The sequence below is a fragment of the Montipora foliosa genome, chromosome 8, assembly GCF_036669935.1.
Source record: "Montipora foliosa isolate CH-2021 chromosome 8, ASM3666993v2, whole genome shotgun sequence".
NCBI classification, from domain to species: Eukaryota; Metazoa; Cnidaria; class Anthozoa; order Scleractinia; family Acroporidae; genus Montipora; species Montipora foliosa.
In genome coordinates this window covers 7,153,663-7,174,740 of record NC_090876.1, presented here as the reverse complement: position 1 = coordinate 7,174,740, position 21,078 = coordinate 7,153,663, and the positions used below count along the sequence as shown (strand labels likewise).

At 39.8% G+C, this 21,078-nt stretch overlaps 2 protein-coding genes across 2 annotated transcripts in view; both read right to left on the bottom strand.

Annotated features, from left to right (window-relative positions):
• The window catches only part of LOC137967930 (collagen alpha-1(I) chain-like), a 53,685-nt gene extending 43,596 nt beyond the window's left edge, over nt 1-10,089 (bottom strand). The window contains exons 1-11 of the mRNA XM_068814532.1: nt 9,884-10,089; nt 8,475-8,488; nt 7,628-7,669; nt 7,280-7,333; nt 6,608-6,697; nt 6,377-6,448; nt 5,609-5,647; nt 4,615-4,668; nt 4,190-4,243; nt 3,353-3,406; nt 1,901-2,008 (exon numbers count right to left, since the gene is read on the bottom strand). Coding sequence (XP_068670633.1) covers nt 1,901-2,008; nt 3,353-3,406; nt 4,190-4,243; nt 4,615-4,668; nt 5,609-5,647; nt 6,377-6,448; nt 6,608-6,697; nt 7,280-7,333; nt 7,628-7,669; nt 8,475-8,488; nt 9,884-9,971 — 669 coding nt within the window. The 5' untranslated portion in view covers nt 9,972-10,089. The remainder of the gene's footprint in view (nt 1-1,900; nt 2,009-3,352; nt 3,407-4,189; nt 4,244-4,614; nt 4,669-5,608; nt 5,648-6,376; nt 6,449-6,607; nt 6,698-7,279; nt 7,334-7,627; nt 7,670-8,474; nt 8,489-9,883) is intronic.
• Nucleotides 10,090-11,079: 990 nt separating this feature from the next.
• Nucleotides 11,080-21,078, bottom strand: part of LOC137967932 (collagen alpha-1(I) chain-like) — a 52,114-nt gene continuing 42,115 nt past the window's right edge. The window contains exons 59-69 of the mRNA XM_068814534.1: nt 20,755-20,772; nt 20,304-20,321; nt 19,896-19,931; nt 19,532-19,567; nt 18,736-18,810; nt 16,629-16,649; nt 15,640-15,760; nt 15,334-15,440; nt 14,010-14,093; nt 12,090-12,308; nt 11,080-11,618 (exon numbers count right to left, since the gene is read on the bottom strand). Of these exons, the coding sequence (XP_068670635.1) occupies nt 11,472-11,618; nt 12,090-12,308; nt 14,010-14,093; nt 15,334-15,440; nt 15,640-15,760; nt 16,629-16,649; nt 18,736-18,810; nt 19,532-19,567; nt 19,896-19,931; nt 20,304-20,321; nt 20,755-20,772 (882 nt within the window). The 3' untranslated portion in view covers nt 11,080-11,471. The remainder of the gene's footprint in view (nt 11,619-12,089; nt 12,309-14,009; nt 14,094-15,333; nt 15,441-15,639; nt 15,761-16,628; nt 16,650-18,735; nt 18,811-19,531; nt 19,568-19,895; nt 19,932-20,303; nt 20,322-20,754; nt 20,773-21,078) is intronic.

Below are 21,078 nucleotides of genomic sequence, written 5' to 3'. Positions count from 1 at the left end.
CAATTAGCCAATCAGAGCGCGCGTTATATTGGCTACAAACACAAGCCATATAATAAAAAAATATATTGGTTGAATCCGTCTTTGCTACAAGGCTTGATATTCCGTAAGGCTCTAAATCTCGAAACTCGTAGTTCTCTCAATAAACGCTATCCGTAATCAAGGCTACAGTCGAGGTTCTGGCAACGTAAAAGACTGAAGTGTCACTATTTCCTTTGCCACAAACCACGCCCGGTGTGACAAGATCAGATAATCACTAAACTAGGGCAAATAAACGAATTTGTTATATAACTGAAAATTTTCTCCCAACAGCGCGTGCTCTCATTAATTACTTCGAGGTCACAAGACATCTATGTGCACTGTTACCCGCTAATGTTGACCGACGACCGTCGTTGCTGTTGTCGTTGCACGTTTTTATTTTTATGCTATATAACAAATCACAGTTCATTTTGTTTCCTCGAATTTCAATGTTTCCCTCGGCTGCGTCTCGGGGAAACTTTGAGATTCTCGGGGAAACAAAATGAACTGTTTCCCCCGGGACCAGTCATTAAGTGTTTACTGTGTGCGGTTTTACGATGGCTCATTTTCCTAGGCTATACCCGTTAATTGTTCTATTATTTCAATTCAGTTCAGTTCAATGTAGGTTCGATTTCTTCCCACGTGACCCTGAGCAATAAGCTATCAAATCATTTGAGAGCTGGTCGCATTTCATATCCTGTAAACGATCATCGATAATCTTCTCGAAAGGAAGACATCCCTGACTTTAATTTGTTAAAGGATAACTGAAGGCCAAAATCAGCAATTTTTCCAACATTGTTTTTGGAAAGCCTAACGTAAGTAAGTAGTACCCTGCTGGGACGTATGAAATGGGGAACAGAGATTTTGTGATCAAGATATTCCAGGAAAACACCATTGTGCATGATCTAAAGAGTAAATGAAAATGCTTATTTTTCCCCTTTAAACGAATAATGGCAAGAGCAACAACAACGCAAATATACGCGCGTGTGCTGCCTTTCAGTTTAAGGTATCTACAGAAGTTCTTAACCCAGAAGTCTTGATCTGCGATGGAATGATGCCCATCAGTTTACGACATTAGGGAGCTTTAGCAACGACGACGGGAACGGCAACGAGAACGTCATCTCAAAACATAAAGTCGCGTTATAGGACATTTTCAACCAGCCTCTAAAAACACCAATAACAATAGAGAAATGTACGACTTCTGGTGGACGAACAAAAGAAGCTAATAAGAGATATTTTGTTCTCGTCCACCAACATGGCGGCCATAACGTTTCGTGAAAACCTATTGTAATCACTTCGCGAATATTTTAGGCTTTTTAACATGACAATGGTGTGGCAGTCCCTAAAGAATGAAACCAATGATTCACGCTTAATTTAGGGGAGAAAATGAAAATTTATCTTCAACTGTTGACGTCCTCCATAAACATTTAACGTTGTTGTTTTGCTGACAACCGCTATACAAATGGACAAAAATGAAAACGCACGTGCAGGGCGTGCAAAGCTATTGTTTTTTCCCACTGAAGATGCAAATCTGTGACGTTCTCGTTGCCGTTCCCGTCGTCGTTGCTAAGGCTCCCTATCGTCTATTTTTAGTGCGGGTGCTGCTAAATTTTTACGGGAACAAAACGTGGCGGTATCGCATTTCGCGCACGATTTTGCATTTAGCACGAGCAGTCCCTCGTGCGGCTAGTTGGTTTCGCACCAATCAGGAAGGTTACTGTCCTTAGGCCCAATCTGATTGGTCGTTATTTGACGGGACCTTTATTCTAAATTGATATAATACCGTTAACTGATGGGTCGAGGCCAAATGAGAAAGACCGACACTTCTGAGTTACGGACTTCTTAACGTCTTCCAAGAAAATAAAAATTGTTGACCAGTTCTCACCAACTCTCCATCGTCGCCCCTCTCTCCTTCGACTCCGATTCTTCCATCCCTGCCGGTTGGACCTCTTGGGCCAGGACTACCTGAAATGCCCGAGTCCCCAACAGGACCCTGCCAGATGTCGATGTATTGGTAAGAAAAGGAAACAATGAATGAAAAGAGTCGAGAAGTCCAGGAAATATAAGAATGGCCTAATGTGCTACGGGAACTATCTTTTTAGCGTACAGGCCTTCAGGAAGGATTACATTCAGTACCAAGGAATGAAAAGGATTTTCATGTAAAGAATGTTTACTAATGCAAATCTTCTGAGTTTCTGATGAATATTAAGATGATAATAATAATAATGATAATAATAATGATTATTGAATTTTTAACCTCGGTTGATGTCTCGTCCTCGTCCTGGTCCTCGGTTATCAGCTCATATACCTTAGTTTGACCTTATCCAACAAGCGCGAATACAATAACTGTTAATTATCACTATACTATAGTCTCAAGATTATATAGTCATGCATAACCGCTCTACTGGGGAGACAAATAATCTATTGAAGTCAAATCAGAGCCGAAAAAAAATGAAATATTGGTTTTGGGTGAAAGGATAAAATCCGGAAAAAACCCCTCAGAGTACAGTAGAGAGCCATGACACTCAACCGCGTATGGCCTCTATTCCGGGAATCTATCCTATTCAATTCTAGGATTCGATCTTACCCCGCCCTGAAAATGGGTCCCGGAACAGGACTAAGGCAACATTGGTACTCTCATCACTACGCCAGCCCTCCTCCCCTGGCCCGCGTTGCTCGAAGCATGGTTAGCGTTAACAAGCGTTAAATACCATGGAAACCTATAGGTTTTGATACCTCTCAACCAACGGTTAGCGTGAACCATGCTGCGAGCAACTGGCCCCAGTTATTTCATAATCTGAAAATGAAGAATCTATTCCCACTTCTGTAACTAGAATGTCATCCCTTTTCATGTCAAGGAAACTCAAGGTCCACTTGATCAGCTGAACTAACTCTTAAGGGCGGTGCCTACTATTGTTATTGCGCATACGTTCTCCGCATCTCGAGATACTCGCGTTTCCTACCGATGATGCTTACTAATACAGGGATATTTTGCTCGGTTTAAAACTATCCGGAGAAAGCAGATATTAGTAAGTACTCTTGGTATCCAAAACGAAAATTGGGGGTAACCATGCATTTTTGAGAGAGAACTAAGCTTCAATTTGAGAAAGAACGCCATACATTGCTTTGTGTTTTAATGTTGTTTACAAATATTATTCACCAATTATCTTTGGAAAATGCGTGGTTACCCACAATTTTCTTTTTGGATTTCAATAACATTTGTTAAGATCTACATTTCCTGCGAAATCATAAACCGGGGCAAAAACATCGTTGAATTAGTAGGCACTGTCCTTAAGCTCCAATATGGAACCTAATCAATGGAAACACATTTTGTCACCTTATCTCCGGGAAATCCTTTAAGTCCTGGTGATCCGCGAGGTCCTGGAACTCCCTAAAATGATCCAATAAAGTGTAAATTTTTTTTTTTTCCTATTTTTAGTTTATTAATTTTGTGGAAACAGGATTCGTAGCTAGAGCGCGTGAATTAAATTCTATAAATAAGTTTGAAACTCATCTGAAACAAAATTGGGTGAACAGGACGTTCGAAGGATCCAAAACATGTGTTGTCAACTATCAAGTTGTTCTAGTTATCGCGAAAGCGGGATTATGGCATATCAATATCGTGCATTGAAAAGGATAGAGCTTTGCCATAGGGCATGCCAAGAGGGATGACATTGCCATCACCAAATACAGATTTATCATGCTCTCTTGATTGCAAAAATATGTCTATTATTCAGACAATATTTGAAAGCTCCCTTGAGTCCAAAAAACGATTATGCTTACTTTCTATTTTCTTGCAGTAATGAAAAAGAAACATCGGTAAAGAAGGCATTTTTTAAATGGTCACAGTTAAACGGGAATTGGCTTTAAACCTGGATCGAAAACTCCTGAAGTCTAGTATTTGTTTGGGACCAAAAGCGATTAATCTTAATTTTTCGGGGCTGTTTAAAATTGAGCGAATGTGAGAATTATATACACATATTAAATGAAGTGTTGATGATGGAACCCACTGGGAACTCGGAAAAATCCGAGCCAGAGATGGGATTTGAACCCACGATTCTCCATGATCTAGTCGGATGCTCTAACCACTGAGCTACTGGTGACTCTATGGTGAGCAAGTTGTTATTAAAAGTATTGACAGAATTGCTGTGCACTGTTTCCAGAAAAAACTTACATCAGGGCCAGGTAACCCAACGACCCCTCTGGGGCCGAGTGCTCCGATGTTCCCCTAAAAAGAGATGACAAAAAAAAAGCAAAAAAGGAAACAGAAAGTTGACACAAAAGCTTAGTGATGATAAGAAAGAAGATTTGAGATGATGACTTGATACTTTGCAGTCGTTGTGTCTTACTAGTAAATCTGTCATCCATGATTGATTGATTTCCTTTGCTCAGACAAATATTTCCAAGGGATTGAGGTATTTTGAGTAAATTATAGATTACGCCGTAGTACAATGCAATTCCAACCAAAAAGACATTGAAGGGTAAGGCGAGCATTTTCCAAAGATTGCCACTTGTCACGTGACCTTTACACCTGACTTCGACAAGTGACTTTGGGTTATCTTCAACCTTTCTCTATTCTGGGAAACGTGTGCTACGTACCACTGGTCCGGGGTCTCCTGATGTGCCAGAATTCCCTTCAACGCCAATAAATCCCTATGAATAAATTTGACTGCATCAGTTTGTAAAAATGGTATATTTTCATACCTTGAACTGCGACCACGAATAATTACCCTTGCCGTACAAATAATTTGCTGCATGCACTGGAACCACGGAAAGAGTACTATTCAAAACCCGAATACATTCACGTGGTAAGATGCTTGCTAGGACAGAGTGGCTACAACTTGGACAACAATAGTGTTCTTAAGTCAAGTTTGCAATTTGGCCAACATGAGCAATTACAGGCACCAGGTAACTGAAAATCCTCTTTTTTGCTGATGAAGTGATGCGTTTTGGGTGGATGAATACATTTAATTTCTGGCGATACGATGGCTTTCTCTCCAAAAGAAAGCAATCAAACAAACACGCAACTTAAAACTTATTACTTAAAAGTTATTACTGAGTAAATCGCGTCTTACCTTAAATAACAAGTATTAGAATACAGTTTTTTTTTTACTAAAACAGTGGATTGCGTTGAAGGGGCGCTCTGACTGGCTACTTAAACTTCGACTTTCCTTTGATAGTGAATTTATGTTTAGTTTCCATTTAAAGTGCTGCTATGCCCAAAAAATTAATCATTTTAGACACCTTATTCCAAAATGGCCGCCATTTTAGTATTCTTTTGTTTCTATGCAAATTGGCCCTTATGGCCTCCTTCAAGGTTAAATATCCTTTAAACTCGTGTTTTGCATATGTTATAAGCTGCGTTTACACGATGAAATTTTAAGCTAGTGAGTAAATGACATCACTTTTAATTTCTCTACGTCCAACTCTCTGAGGTCCAGCTCGCGAAGTCCAAAACTTACACTCAAAGTAAACAACCTTTGGATAAAAATCAAAGCTCAAAATTTTGCCAGTCAAGTGATAAGCAACCACACTTTCAACCACACTGTGATTTTTTGATCACAGTAGCAATTTAATTACTCAATTTACTTACTATTGATCCTTTACGACCAGGTCGGCCTTGTACTCCTGACTGAAATTGGAAAGAAAACGAAGCAAGACAAAACAATGGCTAGCTTGTTAAAAAGCCCAAGTAAAAACGACATGAAGTTAGGGCTACAAAAATTTCACAATTGACTTCCATTAGCTAAGGGAAAAGATTCTACTTGAATGTATTAACTGATCTAGAGACAGCGCAGGATAAAAAACTTCCCATTTTGCAGATTCGGTTGAATTGCCCGAGAACGTGGCATGGATAAACGATTTAGCCCCTAAGAGCAATTTCTAGCTCGATGCGAAGAGAATCCGACTGGTGCTACGAAGGTGTTAGGTTCGATTCCTTCTTGGAATCCTGATACCATTTGCAACTGCCCTTGTCTCGTTGCCTAGGGATTAATTAGCGACATTTAAGGGTCGTAACGAGGTATATCTTTTCGTAACTGATCCAATATTTTTACCCAAAATTTTGGACCCCGATCCCAAAAATGATGAGAATTTTGATCCCTGAACCCGCAAAAATTTGATCCCTGATCCCTCATTCCATGAAAAATACTGCTGATCCCGATCCCACGCGTTGTGATTCCCATATAGCTCGTTACGACCCTGACATTTGATAAGAATGAAGGTATTAGTGTCTAAGAGAAACTGTAGTGGAACAGATTTTGTCGCCGGAGCGAGATGATGAAGAATTCGCTCTCAAAAAGGAATAATTATAACGCTCGAAACGCCAGCTCACAAATTGCTCTTTCGTTGGTTAATTTACCGCAAGATTGATGTCGGATCTTTCAGGAATGATGTTTGGCGTCAATAAGGGTCCTTTGTCGCCAGGAATACTCTACAAAAAAGATAATAAAGAAATCCTTAACTTAAGTGCATCGTATAGAGTAAGTAGAGCTTTGTAGGTTACCCTCAAGCAAACAGCTGAAACAGTCATCTTGAGCGAAAAAAAAAACACAAAACAAAACAAAAACAGACAAACAACAATACAACTTACAGGGAGCATCCCTTGTCCGGGAATTCCAGGAGGACCTGGCGGACCCGGCCTTCCTTGTTGCCCAGGCGATCCTGGACTACCTTGTCGTCCCTAGACGCAAAAAGTGAAGCAAATAATCAGTATCACGTTCCCTAAAAAAAACCCCTTTTCTTTCCATTTATTATCTGTTTCCAGAACAAGCTGGGTGATACGTAAATCACTCATTCTTTGTGATCTGACTCGCTCGTTAAAATACAACAAAACTCATAAAGCATGGATTCTTTGACTTGGGTCATTTAAGTTCATGTTGTAACATACGAAACGTTAACTTATTAAAAGTTATGCAGTTCAAGCGAATGTTTGTAACCATTGTTTGAGATTTTATTCTTATTAATTAAGACTCATAAAAATACTCTGCGATACAACACGCCAAAAGAAATAAAAGGGTATAACTCTTGTTTTGTTGTCGCATTGCTTATCGAAATCGTCTTTGCTTAATTAAGTTCCCTCAAAGGACTTTCATTGGGAACTCGTGCAGGTCGCCATCTTCTGCACAGTAGATAACAAAGCCCCGCCTCTCCCCCCTAACCCCCTACCCCTCCAATAGGAGTAGTTCTCCTTGACTATTCTTTCAGCACAAGAGACTCCTAAAGTCGCGCACGTTAGAAGGATTTATTAGGAACTACAACGTACTGAATCTCCTTGGGAGCCAGGATTTCCTTGCGGTCCTTGGGGCCCAGGAAAACCCTAAAAATTTAAGAAGAAATGAAAACGTACAAAGGATAACACACAACTAAATTAAGATGAATTAAAGTACAGAGGAGACTACAAGAATTTGTAAGCGTTTGAATAGACCATACTCGTATTCTCGGTATTGGACTGGAACTAGCCAGCAATGGAGGCTAATGTGGGGAAATCTTTTCAAATGCAAATACTTTTTAATGTATTCCCCCGCAGTAGCCTCCATTGCAAGCTAGTTCCAGACCGATACTGAGAATACGAATATGGTCTACTGGACGATGAACGAAAGTCAAAACTGACCGTCAACCCATTCTCTCCGGGAACTCCAGACGCACCAAAAACCTACAAGTGACAGAGGCGTTAAAAAAAAGTTTGATTCCCATTAAGTTCTAAATCAGGAGCCCATGGGCTCCTGTCGAAATGAAAAAAACCTCGCTCGATTATCACAATTAATTTTTAAATTGAAAACATCCACTTTGATTTATCCGGCTATTTTTGGCTATTTTTGGGTAAGTACTTGGAACATGTGAGATCACCACATTCAAACGAACGCGCCTAAAGAAACAAATCTCTCTTGGTTTTGTACGGCTCATCCAAAGGTCTGCATAAATTATTCAATTGATGTTACTTTGCCCAACTTGTCTCAAGAGCATGTATGAAAGTTCGCACCAGTTTTATCTCTGAACATAAGCAAGGTGATTGAAGCCTGAACGACACGTCTTCGCACCTTGCGTACGCGCCGTGAAATGTTCGAGGCAATCAAAATGAAGGCAGTGATCGCGACCAAGCACGGGGGCGTGGCCGGCGCGAGAGAAAAACTAGTCAGGCTTGCGCGACTAAAATAAACTTGTGGCAACCGAGCGTATTTTCTACGCAAAATTTTAAATTTAATTGATGACAAGGTCGAATCTTTACTGTAACCCTCCATTTCCGCAATAGCAGCCCGGCGGGCAGATGCGTAAGTAATCTAATGCTCATTCTTTGGTCACGCAATCACCTTTCCTCATTTTGCGATATCACTTGATGAACTTCGTGCGATTTTACTTATTGTCATTTTGAGTGAGAATACAAAATTAGGGTACAAGCCGCCATACTGAGGCACAGGGTGGCATTCATCTTTAAATGTTCAAACTTAAATCATACTTACTGTCACTTGTATCTCTGGAAAAGTAAACAGAAAGACCTAGGTAAATATTAAGCTACAAAAATTCGTTCTAATGTACCGTGATTTGATATAAAGAAACACGCATCAGGGAACAGCGGGATATGATCTATATTTGATTGCTTTTAAACATATAACCAACTCATGAAGCAATTTCGAGAAAATTGTTTACCTTCTTACTCAACACCTCTTCATCAACGTCAAACTACAAGTCCAATTTTTGGAAGACGTTACATATAGCTTTTCGAGAAAGGAAGAAATATGAGAGTTACGTATCTGTACGGTGTCTTTCTTTCCCTTCGAATAAAACAACAAATCACTTTATTTCGGATACGTAAAAAATGAAAAAGAAATGAACTAAGATATTACATTAGTCATCTGTTTTGATAGCACGGCTGGAAAGATTTTGCCTTTGTCTTTATGAGGTACTTGCTATCCTGCTGCGTTAGAGCTTCCGTACCGCTTGTCGCCTTTATATGCAATAGCTGTCTGAAAACTGACAGAAATCTCTCCAACAAAAATGTTCTTGCAACAGTGCTTGATTTTGGCAAAGATTGAGTGTTGAGGCGAGTATTGACAAAGTCATCATTGCATACGGAGAAAAGAGTTACGAAAGCGAGCACCGCTAATTTATAATCCACTTTCGACCAAAAGACTCTTTGAAAGCAAGGTCATGCCAAAAGGGTGTTTTTACTGCTTACCGACCCTAAGACAAGAGGCTTTGACAGTTTGTTGGTAGAGTCATATTTACAAAGGACCTCTGTTCCCAGCTCTCCTAATTTTTGCAGACTCTTAAGAAATCGTACGAGTAATATTACCAATAAAAAAATTAATTTACGGAATATAGCCATTTCCATCCATCTGCCCCTGACGAAAGATTGTATCAACTTTTGCCATTTTCCACATTAACTGTATGTGGTTCGTCTTATCAACCGGAATACAACGGGATGTTGTCAGTGTTGGCGCACAGTTAAAAGGTGGTTCTCGCAATAGAAGGGGATGGTGACTTGGAGAAAGGAATCTAAATAGTCACGGTTAGTTGTAAGACGACGAACTTCACATTGTGTAAAATCAGGTTTGTACCATAAACAACGCGGGAATCAATCAAACTTGCAAAAAGATCAAAGAGCAGTATCGTCAAAGCGAGGAATAGTACCGAATTGTCTTTCAAAAACGTGGTCACTTCCCGCGTATTGGATGCGGTTTGATGTTTTTAGCGTCAGATCCGCATCCATTACTTTGTTTTTCTGGACAAAGAAAGCTTCCAAATGGCAAAATATTTGTTAGCCTTTCACTTTCGGAACGCCTCAGCGTTTAAAATAATGATAAAATCTCGTTGTCAGTGATTTAATCCTGGTAAATGTGCATCAATTTTGTCTTTGTTGTCGACTTACGTGCATCAGCAACCCAAGCTGGCCACAAAATCGTTAACAGCAGCCAAAGAAGCGGCTTCAGCCGGATCATTTCCAGAGAGGAAAGCATAAACTGGCGAGCAAAATTCCCTTTGTTGACAACGGTCCAAACACTTGATGTTGTAAGAGCCAGACTGGAATTTTAACTATTAAAATCTCTGCCCTTTGTTTCTACTGTCTTGCGTCTACCGGAAAAGATTGCAATTTGACCTCGGCGTAATATATCAACCGATAACAAATGGTTATGTCACCCTCAAGGTTACTTTGGGAATGTCACGACAACAGGATCGCTCACGATCACGCCAACAATCCAGGCATAACTTATTGCAGTCCATATTGCAATTAGTAATTTGTTTTTTTCTTCTTTCTTTATTACTAACATGATAATATCGTTATCAACGTATAACATTTCCGCCTAGAGTTTCTTTTATTATCATTCCTCGTAGTTCAATTTCACTGCTCATATTCATTCACATACAATTACACACAATTATTCTTCATAAAATTCAAACAAATTCACGTCCAGAACATCTTATCCGGCTTTCTCCAGGTGTAACCATCCATACTTCAGATCACGAATTGTATTATATACGGTTCGGCAAAGTTTGTTCAACATCCCAAAATTTCCATAACAAGTGACCAATTTTGGCGGGAAAATCAAACAATATGGCGGATCTTGAAAATCAAATAAATAAAGAAACACGTCGACCAAACGTGTCCTTTACAGCGGCGAAAATCAAGTATTTTCAGGGGCAACTGAACTATTAAATGAGTGAAAATGTGAATGAGATTCGAGCAATGTTGCAGCGAGAGAAATATTGAAAGGAACTGCCTATCGTAAGTGTCACAGGAGATGACAGGGTTCTCAGCGACTTCGGATGAAGCAACCTCGTACAAGGCTTAAAGAGTGATAATGCGACTTTGGTGGGGTATTTCATGGTTTTGGTCTTTAGGTTGAAGAAATAAAAGAGACCGAACAGAGACAGTACAGGCCGCTTTTGTTCAATTCAAATGCTGTTCTTATATAATAGCAGACGTAGCAAAGTCTTGTATTTCGCTGCTATTCCAAAGGTGTGGGATTCTATTCTTTTGCTGCCATAGGGCCAGATGAAATGGAAAAATAAGAACACTCAATTTAATTCAATTCGGGGTTCTAGTAAAAGACACTTCACACTTAGTAATTTGTTCCCGTGGTTCTGTTCGGAAAGACCACCACCAAACTTTTATTTTTTACCCTCAGACCTCGTAAACGATTTCCAGCAACATTTGGTCATGCACCAACTAAATCTGTATCAGGTCTTACTTCTTTTCCAAGAAGTGTCTCATAATTAGCTTTGTTATTTCTTGAAATATTCTTGACACCTGTTGTGACAAATATTAAATGACAACTACAAATACAGATATAGCTGTTGAAGTTTTAGAATAAAAAAAAAACCGTGAGATAAACAGTTTGTTTTCATTTGAAAGAAAGGCACAGCGAAGACTGCCACACTGCCTCCAATAAAGTGCTGATCATTAGATCTGCTATGGCAATGGCGCAGCTCAAAGTCAGTATCCAGAGTTGCCATGTTTATGAAAAGCATACTCGACCGAACTCTAGACCGAATTCTTCTCCAGAATCGCCGATATCATAAGCAGCCACGTCGAGTACGGGAAGACGATGAGGTTTGGGTGTGTCCACTTCTATTGTCGCGCTACGCCAGGACCCGTCTTTTACCTAATGGTCAGAAGAGAGAACGATTAACTGAGTTGTATTCATTTTTGAACCGGTCGAGAAGTCGCCATTCTTTCCTAACACGAAAGATCGAGGCGTTTGAGGACAAAACTACCCAATCTTTCATCAATAGGTATTCCTCTCTTCTCGTTTTTGCAGGAAATGATCGGAAAATCCCGTACCATCTGCAGCGTTCCAGGCTTTTCGATGAATTAAAGGCGCCATTTTTGTCCGAGAAAATGTTTGTTATTGCAAATCGGTAGTCTCCAGTCTCTTAAAGAAAGAAAGAAAAAGTGAAACCGTGCAAAAGGAACACGCTCGTCTTGTTCCATTTTAATAGGAAATTCCCCCTGGTTAGTCCATTCAAATAGAGAGTCCTTATTTCTCATTCGAGAAGACTTGTATAGCTAATAAGGTTTTACCCATTTAAGGTATTTTGAGAAGTCAAAGGGAAAATGATAAGAAAATATTTACCGCACAATCATTCGTAACAAGTTTTGGTTTGAATTTGTTGGATGACTTAGAATGGAGTTCAAGCCCATTGATGGTGAGCATCTTGACCGACTTGATGACGTCATCTGACGCAGAGGGCCATGGAATTGAGTTTTTGCAGTGATAAGTGATCTGCTGATGAGCACGGTCACTCAGTAACTGAAGAAATTCCAGTTGGCTAGGATCTGAGACATACTGAAGCTGAAGAGACAGAAAAATAAATGAAACAGTGTTGTGTCTTCCATATATTCTTATACAGTCAAGATGACTACCTCTTATTATTAAATTCTCAACCTCGGATAACGCATTTCGCGTGCTCTGATTGGTTCCCTCAATCTCGGTTCTCAGCTCATATACCTTGGTTTGACCTAGTATGGTAAATGATTGCGCTAAGCGTTGCTAAGCTAAACATTTTTTTCGCCGGAAAGCGAGATTTCTCTTTGAGTAAAGCCAAAAAAGAAAAGAAAACTCTTTCTGTAGAAAGTTTGGATCAATTCCGACGTTTAGAAGTACGCGAAAAGGCAAGAAATGTGCTTTCGATTTCGCTCGGATTTTCACGCCTTTTTCGCTCGTATTTCGTATTCCAAATTTTTGGAGTTTAAGGAATTTAATAAAACAATTATTCCATTCGCACTTGTTGGATATGAGACTGGTTATAGCCAACGAGGCGCGTAGCACCGAGTTGGCTATTTACCATCTCAAATCCAACGCGCACTCATGGAATAATTAGGGAGCTTAAGCAACGACAACGGCGACGGCAGCGAGAACGTCACGAATTTGCATATTTAGTGGGTAAAAACAATAGCTTTGCACGCCCTGCACGTGCGTTTTTCACTTTTGTCCATTTCTTTGCCGTCGTCAGCCAAACAACAACGTGAAATAGCCAAGTTTTTGGTTTTATGAAGAACGTCAGCACTTGAGGATAAATTTTCATTTTCTCTCCTAAAATGGAGTGCCGTTCCGACTGGTGTCATCTTTGAGGAATTACCACACCCTTGTCATATTAAAAACGTTGAAATAGTCACGAAGCGATTAAAATAACGCAAATTTATATTTTGAGATGATGTTCTCGTTGCCGTCGCCGTTGTTGTTGCTTAAGCTCCCTATTGTTAAAGGCCCACCTTCAACCGACAGGCTTTTCGACCGTTTGTTTTTGTTATGGAAATTCGCATTGCTTATCACAGCGATCTGATTGGATAAATTTCAGCTTTGGCTGGATTTTCATGTATGAAAATAGTTCTACAGCACGCAAAGCCTGTCGGTTGAAGGTGGGCCTTTAATTAACCGAGTTTGAGGTCCGTATCTCATCGGATGCGCCGGAAAGAAAACTAGTTGATCATGAAGTCAAGCGGAACGTTCAACTGCCACAAATGATTGGCATGTGTCAATATCATCGGTCGAAAAAGATAACTCTTATGGGCTTTTTGACATACTGTCGTTGCTTGTAAGATTCAAACAGTTTGACAAGTTTTTTTTCACATAAATAACGTGACAAACTTGCTGGAAAATGTTGCATCAAAATTTCCATTTAATGAATACCGCCTACTAAATTCGCCAATCACAACGAACGTAATATCTGAGAAATAAATACTCCATATTAATATTTGCGAACTCTTTGCACTAGAACGTATTTATCAATCCAGTCAACAATTTGTCAGCAAAAGACAATTACAACTGAGCTAGCGCTACAAACTGGAACAGTTTTAAAGAACTGTTCCAGGCTTTCTTGAAACTACTCTAGTTGTGCGTCTCGTTGCTCTCTCAACTAAGTTTCTCGCTCTACTGCGACGATCTCTTGCTTAAAAAAATCGATTTTTGCCCGCAGATCAAACACGATATAAAATTCAATAAAACACCTATATGTGCTAAAGTCATGATAAGTTGATTCTAACTTGAACTTACTTTCCGTAGACCCAGAAGTTCTTTTCCTATCCATTTGTAATCATCGGGTCCAGAGTACCACTTCTTTCTCTCGGTCATGTATGACTATGGAACAAGAAACGTGTTTTTCAAATTGTCTTACCTTGACAATAATACTTGCTTTTTATATTATACGAGAACCTTTTTATAGGAACATTCAGGCGGGGATGGTAATGTCCCGTTTATAGGGAGAAAAGTTATCCCGGGTAGAAGGGTCACTGGCCTACCCAAGCTACCCTGGGCTAGCAAACGTTTCTTACATTTCCTTATAAAACGCGGCGAGCCGTTTATAGAAGAAAAATAAGTTGGCTCGGCTAGAAAGGTGCCCCGTCTAGTCGGGTCACTCTTTTTCGACGGTAGGGTCACCCTCCTAGCCTCCTACCACACCCTTGTTATATTAAAAAGGATAAAATAGTCACGAAGTGATTACAATTACGCGAATTTATATTTTGAGATGACGTTCTCGTTGCCGTCGCCGTCGTCGTTGCTAAAGTCAGTCTCTAGTTTTCTGAGCGGCGGCCATATTTGTGGCCCTAAACAAAGAAATGGAGGCCACGTTATTTTTAGTTTCTTACCATTGAAAGAAATGAACATGGACTCGAATCCCGTGAGTGAAAGCCAGCAATAAGGAGCTTAAGTAAAGTAACCGGAAGTGAGATACTTTTCCCTTTAACCTTAAGGTAAAGTCACTTTATTTAACGTCGATAGTTCCTTCAGCTACGAGTCTGGTATCAATGGGAGCCAACGGTGCGCCCTTTACCCCCCCCCTTTCCCTATCAGTGCTCCGTTTTACGGGTATTTAAAGCTATAGCTACAAGGATCAGAGGAAAGTCGAAAAAGACGTTGAATTCACCGGGGATCGAACTGGGGAGCTCTTGTTCCGAAAGCCCTGCATTAACCAACAGAGATAGGCCTGCTCCTATGACTTTCACTTGACGATATCATTGTAATTGTAATTGTGCCGCTAAGTGTCTTTTGACACTCCTGCATGACCCATTTGCTTATAAATGGTCAAGCAAGACCACTGCAAAATAATTCCGAAATATAAAACGGGCTGCTCTGTCGCTCAAAAATAATTGCGCTCAAGCTACTTAATGTCTGCGATTTCGGTTATGTTAGGCGATGTGGCCTCTCAAAGTACGAGCACTAACCCGAACAAACGTTTGTGTGGATAAGGATCTGTGAAGACGTATTCAACTTGTCCAAGTTTGAAAGGTTGCAAAAAAAAAAGTGCCCTTTTCTGCGGCTTCTAACATTTATCGTCGGCAAGCCACCACAACTAAAGGTAAACAGTGTACCACTGTACCTTGCCTTCTTTGCTTGGATATAAGCACGATGCATTCACGTGAAATTCGCAGCGAACTTTGATAGCGTCATTAGAAATGCCACCATTCGGGTCAATCCAATACAGCCCTACAGTGGAAAATGTCAAAAATCAAATCAGTCTGAATACGCCCTAAAAACAGATAAGATGAAAAATAACAGGAGTCGAAAAAGTTTGTGTCAGTTATAAAGAAGGTTGACAAAATCAGATAAGGGCCACATATAAACCACACAAACGCAACAGACAGCGATGGAATGAAAAAAAAAAGGAAAATTAAAAAGGACTAACCACTTTTAAGATCTGGATAACTCATGTGGAGGTCTTTGCATGTTCTGGCGGGAAATTCTATTGAGCCGTTCGGATTTCGGTACATATCAAGTCGGTGACTGATAAAATCATAGAGGTCAATCTGTGTAATTAACCAAAAAAAAAAGCTTGTCTTTTTTTAGATCACAATTGCTAAAATTGTAATGCCATCATTACAGTTTTCGATCTCATTGCATCATAAATATACCGGGTCTTTGCTAAAAGTAAGCTGTGGGGGATTTCATTTTATTCAGTTACGTTTTTTTTTGGAAGTCAAATTCCTCGATAAGTAAACCTGGTTAATACCCTACGCAGGCCTTGAAAAAACCAGCAATAATGTCATCTACATGAAAGTATGTGATCCCTATTTAATATGGGATATAAAACGAACTTATTACAAGTAAGCAGCTCAAAGATGGCTGGACAACCTCGTTCCCAGGGTCTCTCTTCTCTGTCGCCATTGTCAATGGAGACAGAGAAGAGAGACCCTGGGAACAAGGTTGATGGCTCGATAGCTTCAGAAAACGTACTACTGAAAGCAATTCATGGACAGAAATAATTCAGTTATCGTAAAAGCTATTGCGGCTCACATAAAATTAATTCGTACGCAAATACAGGTATAATTATAATTTCAGTAGTACATACAATTACTTATGAAATGTCATGAAAAGGATTACAAATACAGTTTTGTTGTTTTTGTGCTGGGAAAAAAAATAATGTTGCTTCATTGACTGCGATGATCATTTCACTTAGAAACAAAGTGTTCCTCAAAAGTGTGCCCTCAAACCATCCTAGATCTAGATGACTAGATGTGTGATGGTATGCAAAACCGAAATGGCAGAAATAGCCTCCCAAGGCACGCCCAAATGGAAATGTCTTCTGGCCGTTCCTCCGTTATCCATATTACTAAAAACAATTGCTAATCAACACGTGTGAAGTGCTTTCTAATTATATAGGTTAATGTGAATTACCTGCGGCGTATCTTCCTCGACCTGTGGAGAAGAAATCAATATTCATTGTAACCTTTAAAATTGCTAATAATCTTAAAACAAAACAGAGGACGTATTGACAACTTGTTTAATCAAAGAGACCGAAGGTTAATCATAATAAGCCGAGTCTGGTTAAGTTTCTGCAACGGTTGGTTGCAAGGAAAAAAATCCTTATTCTTTTATTGCACTCACGTGATAAGATGACCATTTTGATGCCAAAAATGTTGCTTAAGTTTTGCATTACAATAAAGTCAAATTTCCAAAAGACTTCCGCTATTGTTCTTTCCACCAACATGGCGGCTGTGACGTCACGTGAAATCAAAGACTTTTGTTATATACCTAGCCTTTCACTCAACAAAACGAGCACTGTGATTGGTTGGTTCTTGGTCACGTGCCCCTTATCAAATGATCGGGATACAATTCCACAGTTGTTGCCCGCTCCGGATGTTTTGCTGCGATTGTTGACGGAAAAGTCTCAATATACAACAAAGCACTTACTGTCTGGTCCCTCGGGAAACTAGTTAGTTTTGTTTTCCCGAGAGTCCTGATGTTTCCCTCGACTTCGTCTCGGGAAACATCAGGACTCTCGGGAAAACAAAACTAACTGTATCCCTCGGGACCATACATTAAGTGTATAGTACTATGTCATGTCCGAACACTTTTTGGTCCTTCATTCTCAGATGAGGGAAGAAAAACTCGCTTTTTTGCTTTGAGAGAAGGAAATCAGCTCAAAGACTCAAGCAAGTATAAGGTGCAGACGGCAAATGTTCCAATTTCTTTTTCATCCATTGAGCACTAACTCAAAGTGGGAGGAACGAGATCACGGGGGAGGTAAATAGAGCGGCAACCCCAGAGAAAATGTCACCTCAAAATATAACTTAGCGCTATCGCAAGTATTTCACAATTATTTCATCTTGTTTGCGTTGTACAATATGAATGGTTCGTTTCTGTATGCTCACGTTGTCGTTAAAACCTCAAATTTGGTGATTTTACGTTGTTGTTGTTGTTAGGGAGTTTAAGCAAATACGACGGCTATGGCTACGGCAACGCCACGAAGCAAGAATATTATTAGTTAAAAAAGGAAAAATACCCGTACTGCACGTGCAACACGAATTTCCGTGCATTTCTCTGCCGTAAGCCACAAAACAGTAACATAAAATCACCAAGTTTTAGGTTTTGACGACAACGTGAGCATATAACAATGGAAATATCATTTTATGTTTTGACTTTAACTATAAAAGCGTTCGTACCCATCCAGTTTCATGATAGTTCGCCTGTATTGTACAGTGTGAACAAGACGGAATAATCGCGAAATACTCGCGATAGCGCTAACACCTTCCCGATGTTGAGAAGAATGACAAGGATGCATTTAAGCCAGTCGCTCGTCATTTTAATCTCCCTAACCACTCCAAAAAACACATGGCTATCTGCGGCCTCTCCCTACATCTAGGTACGACGGAAGGCCGCAAGAATCTGGAACAAAAATTCATCTTCCAAATCGGCACCCTTAATCCTCACGGTATTAACGAACGCTTTTCATTTAACTAATATATTCCTATTTTTCACGTTGCCATATTACCACCAATAGCGTAGCTCCTACTCTGCTATAAAAACTACACGTAACCCACAATTCCTCGATTCGCTCTGACGAAGGGCTAACGCTCGAAACGTCAGCTTTTAGAATCTCTGTACGGTGGCCAATTTACATTATCAACTTCGTTAATAAAACCAAATTTTTGTATACTACTTCCCAACCGACGCAGCACCACAGTTTCTTTAGAAACTACCCCCTTCATTCATTTCTTATATTTTGGACCGACGATTTCGTTGCCGTAGCCGTCGTCTTTGCTTAGACTCCCTGTTGTTTTGCGGAGTATGGCAAACAATACCCTGAAATGCGCGCCGCACGTGCAGCACGATTATTTCTTTCCTTTTTTAACCAATAATATTCTTGCTTTGTGGCACTGTCGTTGTCGAAACCGTCGTCTTTGCTTAAACTCCTTGGTACTTGAAATTGCAGCACTGAACATAATTAATGCATTAACTATGCACTGAAGAAGGTAATAAGTCAGGACGAATTGTTTCTAACCTGTCGTTTATTTCTGTAAAGTCTTCGAGATCCAGCTTTTTCTGATCGAAGGGGAGCTGACTGTAGGCCTGGAAACTAGAGACAAAAGTTAAACACGGTAACTATTTATAAAAATAATTCACTGGATTTGTTTTCCCGGATGTAATGTGCCTGCTGTGTCATTTTCAATCTCGAATATTACTTTTTTGCACTCTGTTGGCTTATTCAATCTCGGTTATCAGCTCATATACTGTATCACCTTATATCGAAACTGATTGCGGTGAACCTTTTGCAAAAATGAAAGAGTTCATGGTTCAATGAGCACTTAATGACTGGTCCCAAGGAGAACAGTCAGTTTTGTTTCCCCGTGACCCTCAATGTTCCCCGAGGCGAAGCCGCTTTATTATGTGAGGTATAACAATGAAATTTAATATAGCATTGTTCCATTCGCGCTCGTGAGATATAAGATTGGTTGCACCCAAGGTGGCGCATGCGTTCTGCCATCTCATAACCAACACGCGCGCGAATTAATTTTTGAATCGATCTTTGTGTTTTTGTTTCTGAGCATGCGCAATAAGAACTTTAGCGTAGCCCCGACCTTTAAATTTGGGTCTCATGATGAGATTGATAATGACAACTTCTTTTCACATTTACGTTGTGTGCTCTAAACAATCACCTCTTAATTCTTTTCCTGAAAAACTTACATCACGCGATAAGCGAGTACACAGTGATTGAAATTGCATGGAATCGACAGGTTGTACGCTGGAAACTCTGAAGGAATTAATACGACAACGAATAATGCAATAAAACAAAATACCGTGAACTGTCCGGAAAACTCAGCAGGTAGCACGACCTAAAAGACGAACATCAACAAAGAATTAACGGCAAAATGCTTCTGACACAGGCTAAAAACTTATTTTTGTTTTTTTTTTTTCGCGACTGATGGAACACGTAGTCATAACAAGGGAGCTCAAGCACGAGGGGTTTTTGATCCACGGACGGAGACATTTTGCATGCCAGGACAAAAACCTCTACCACATTGATAAACTCATCGTCTCTAATAGAGAAAAGATGCCTAGCAACTATATAAATGTGTGGTAATGTCAAAGAAAAGTTAAAAACGGAAATTAACAGTTTACTTTCGTTTGCCGTTCACCAGCTCGAAATGGTCCAAAACTCACCGGGGCACCGGGCGGTCCTCTGATTCCGGTGGAACCCTAAGAGATTGGTCAATAAGTGCACGGGTTAAAAAAGTTCCCAACAATGCTATGATGAAAAGGAAAAGAGAAAAAAAAAGACGAAAAGGAGAAGAAGCAAGGAATTAAGGAAAAAAGGAAATTAAATGGAGAAAAGACAAATTTGGAGACCTCTATGACAACAGCCTATACACGACTGTGGCGACAAAAAGAAGAAGAAGAAGACAATTAGGACGAGAAGATGAAGGAGAAAGGAGATATATGAAAACACCAGATTAGTATAGAGAGTGCAATTCACCAAGTTTATGTCATCGTCAACAGACCGATTGATTAAGATGCACTAGATGTGGGTTCCCCAAACAGATAAAGACTCATAACAACTAAATTGCTTACCTCTTCGCCGTCAGCTCCCTGAAAAAAAAAAGAAAATGAATAAATAAAAAATAAAAAGATGAAGTAAACAATAAAAGGCTTGGTTTTCCCATCATTTTTATCTCGTTATTTCTCGAATGATAAATCACTTCAAATAGTTAAGGAGTCGTTTGGCTATAGTCAACATCATCTCTAATTTTGAGCTCTTAACCAATACACCTTATTCCAAAATGGCCACCATTTTAGTATTCTTTTGTTTTGTTAAGGGCCAATTTGCATGGAAACAAAAGAATACTAAAATGGCGGCCATTTTGGAATAAGGTTACGCCCCTCGCCCACCCCACCCCACCGTATCCCCTCACCTCACTTGTAAGGAAGTTTTACGCTGATTAGACCAATAATATAGGACTGGATATCCGCTGGACCCAAAGCGAACTTACCATACATTCATACATTACTTTTTGACACATACCTGACGTCCTCTGTCTCCCTTAAAAAAGCAAATAAACAGAAGTCAATTCAGATAAACGTGCTCAAAGGAAAGAAAGAGGCGGTTGGGTGATTTTTGCGAGCGCGATTTGGTGGATTTGATACAATAGAATAGGCCACTTTCGATATATGAAATACAGCTTGAAAGAGAGGTTTAGATGACAAAAGACAAAGGAAAGTGGATGATATTCTAATATATTTCACATTCATTGCAATAGGCCATTTTCGAAATATCAAATATTCAGCTTGATAGCGAGGCAGTGAGGACAAAAACAATAAAAAGACGTTGGACTGAATGTGAAAAATA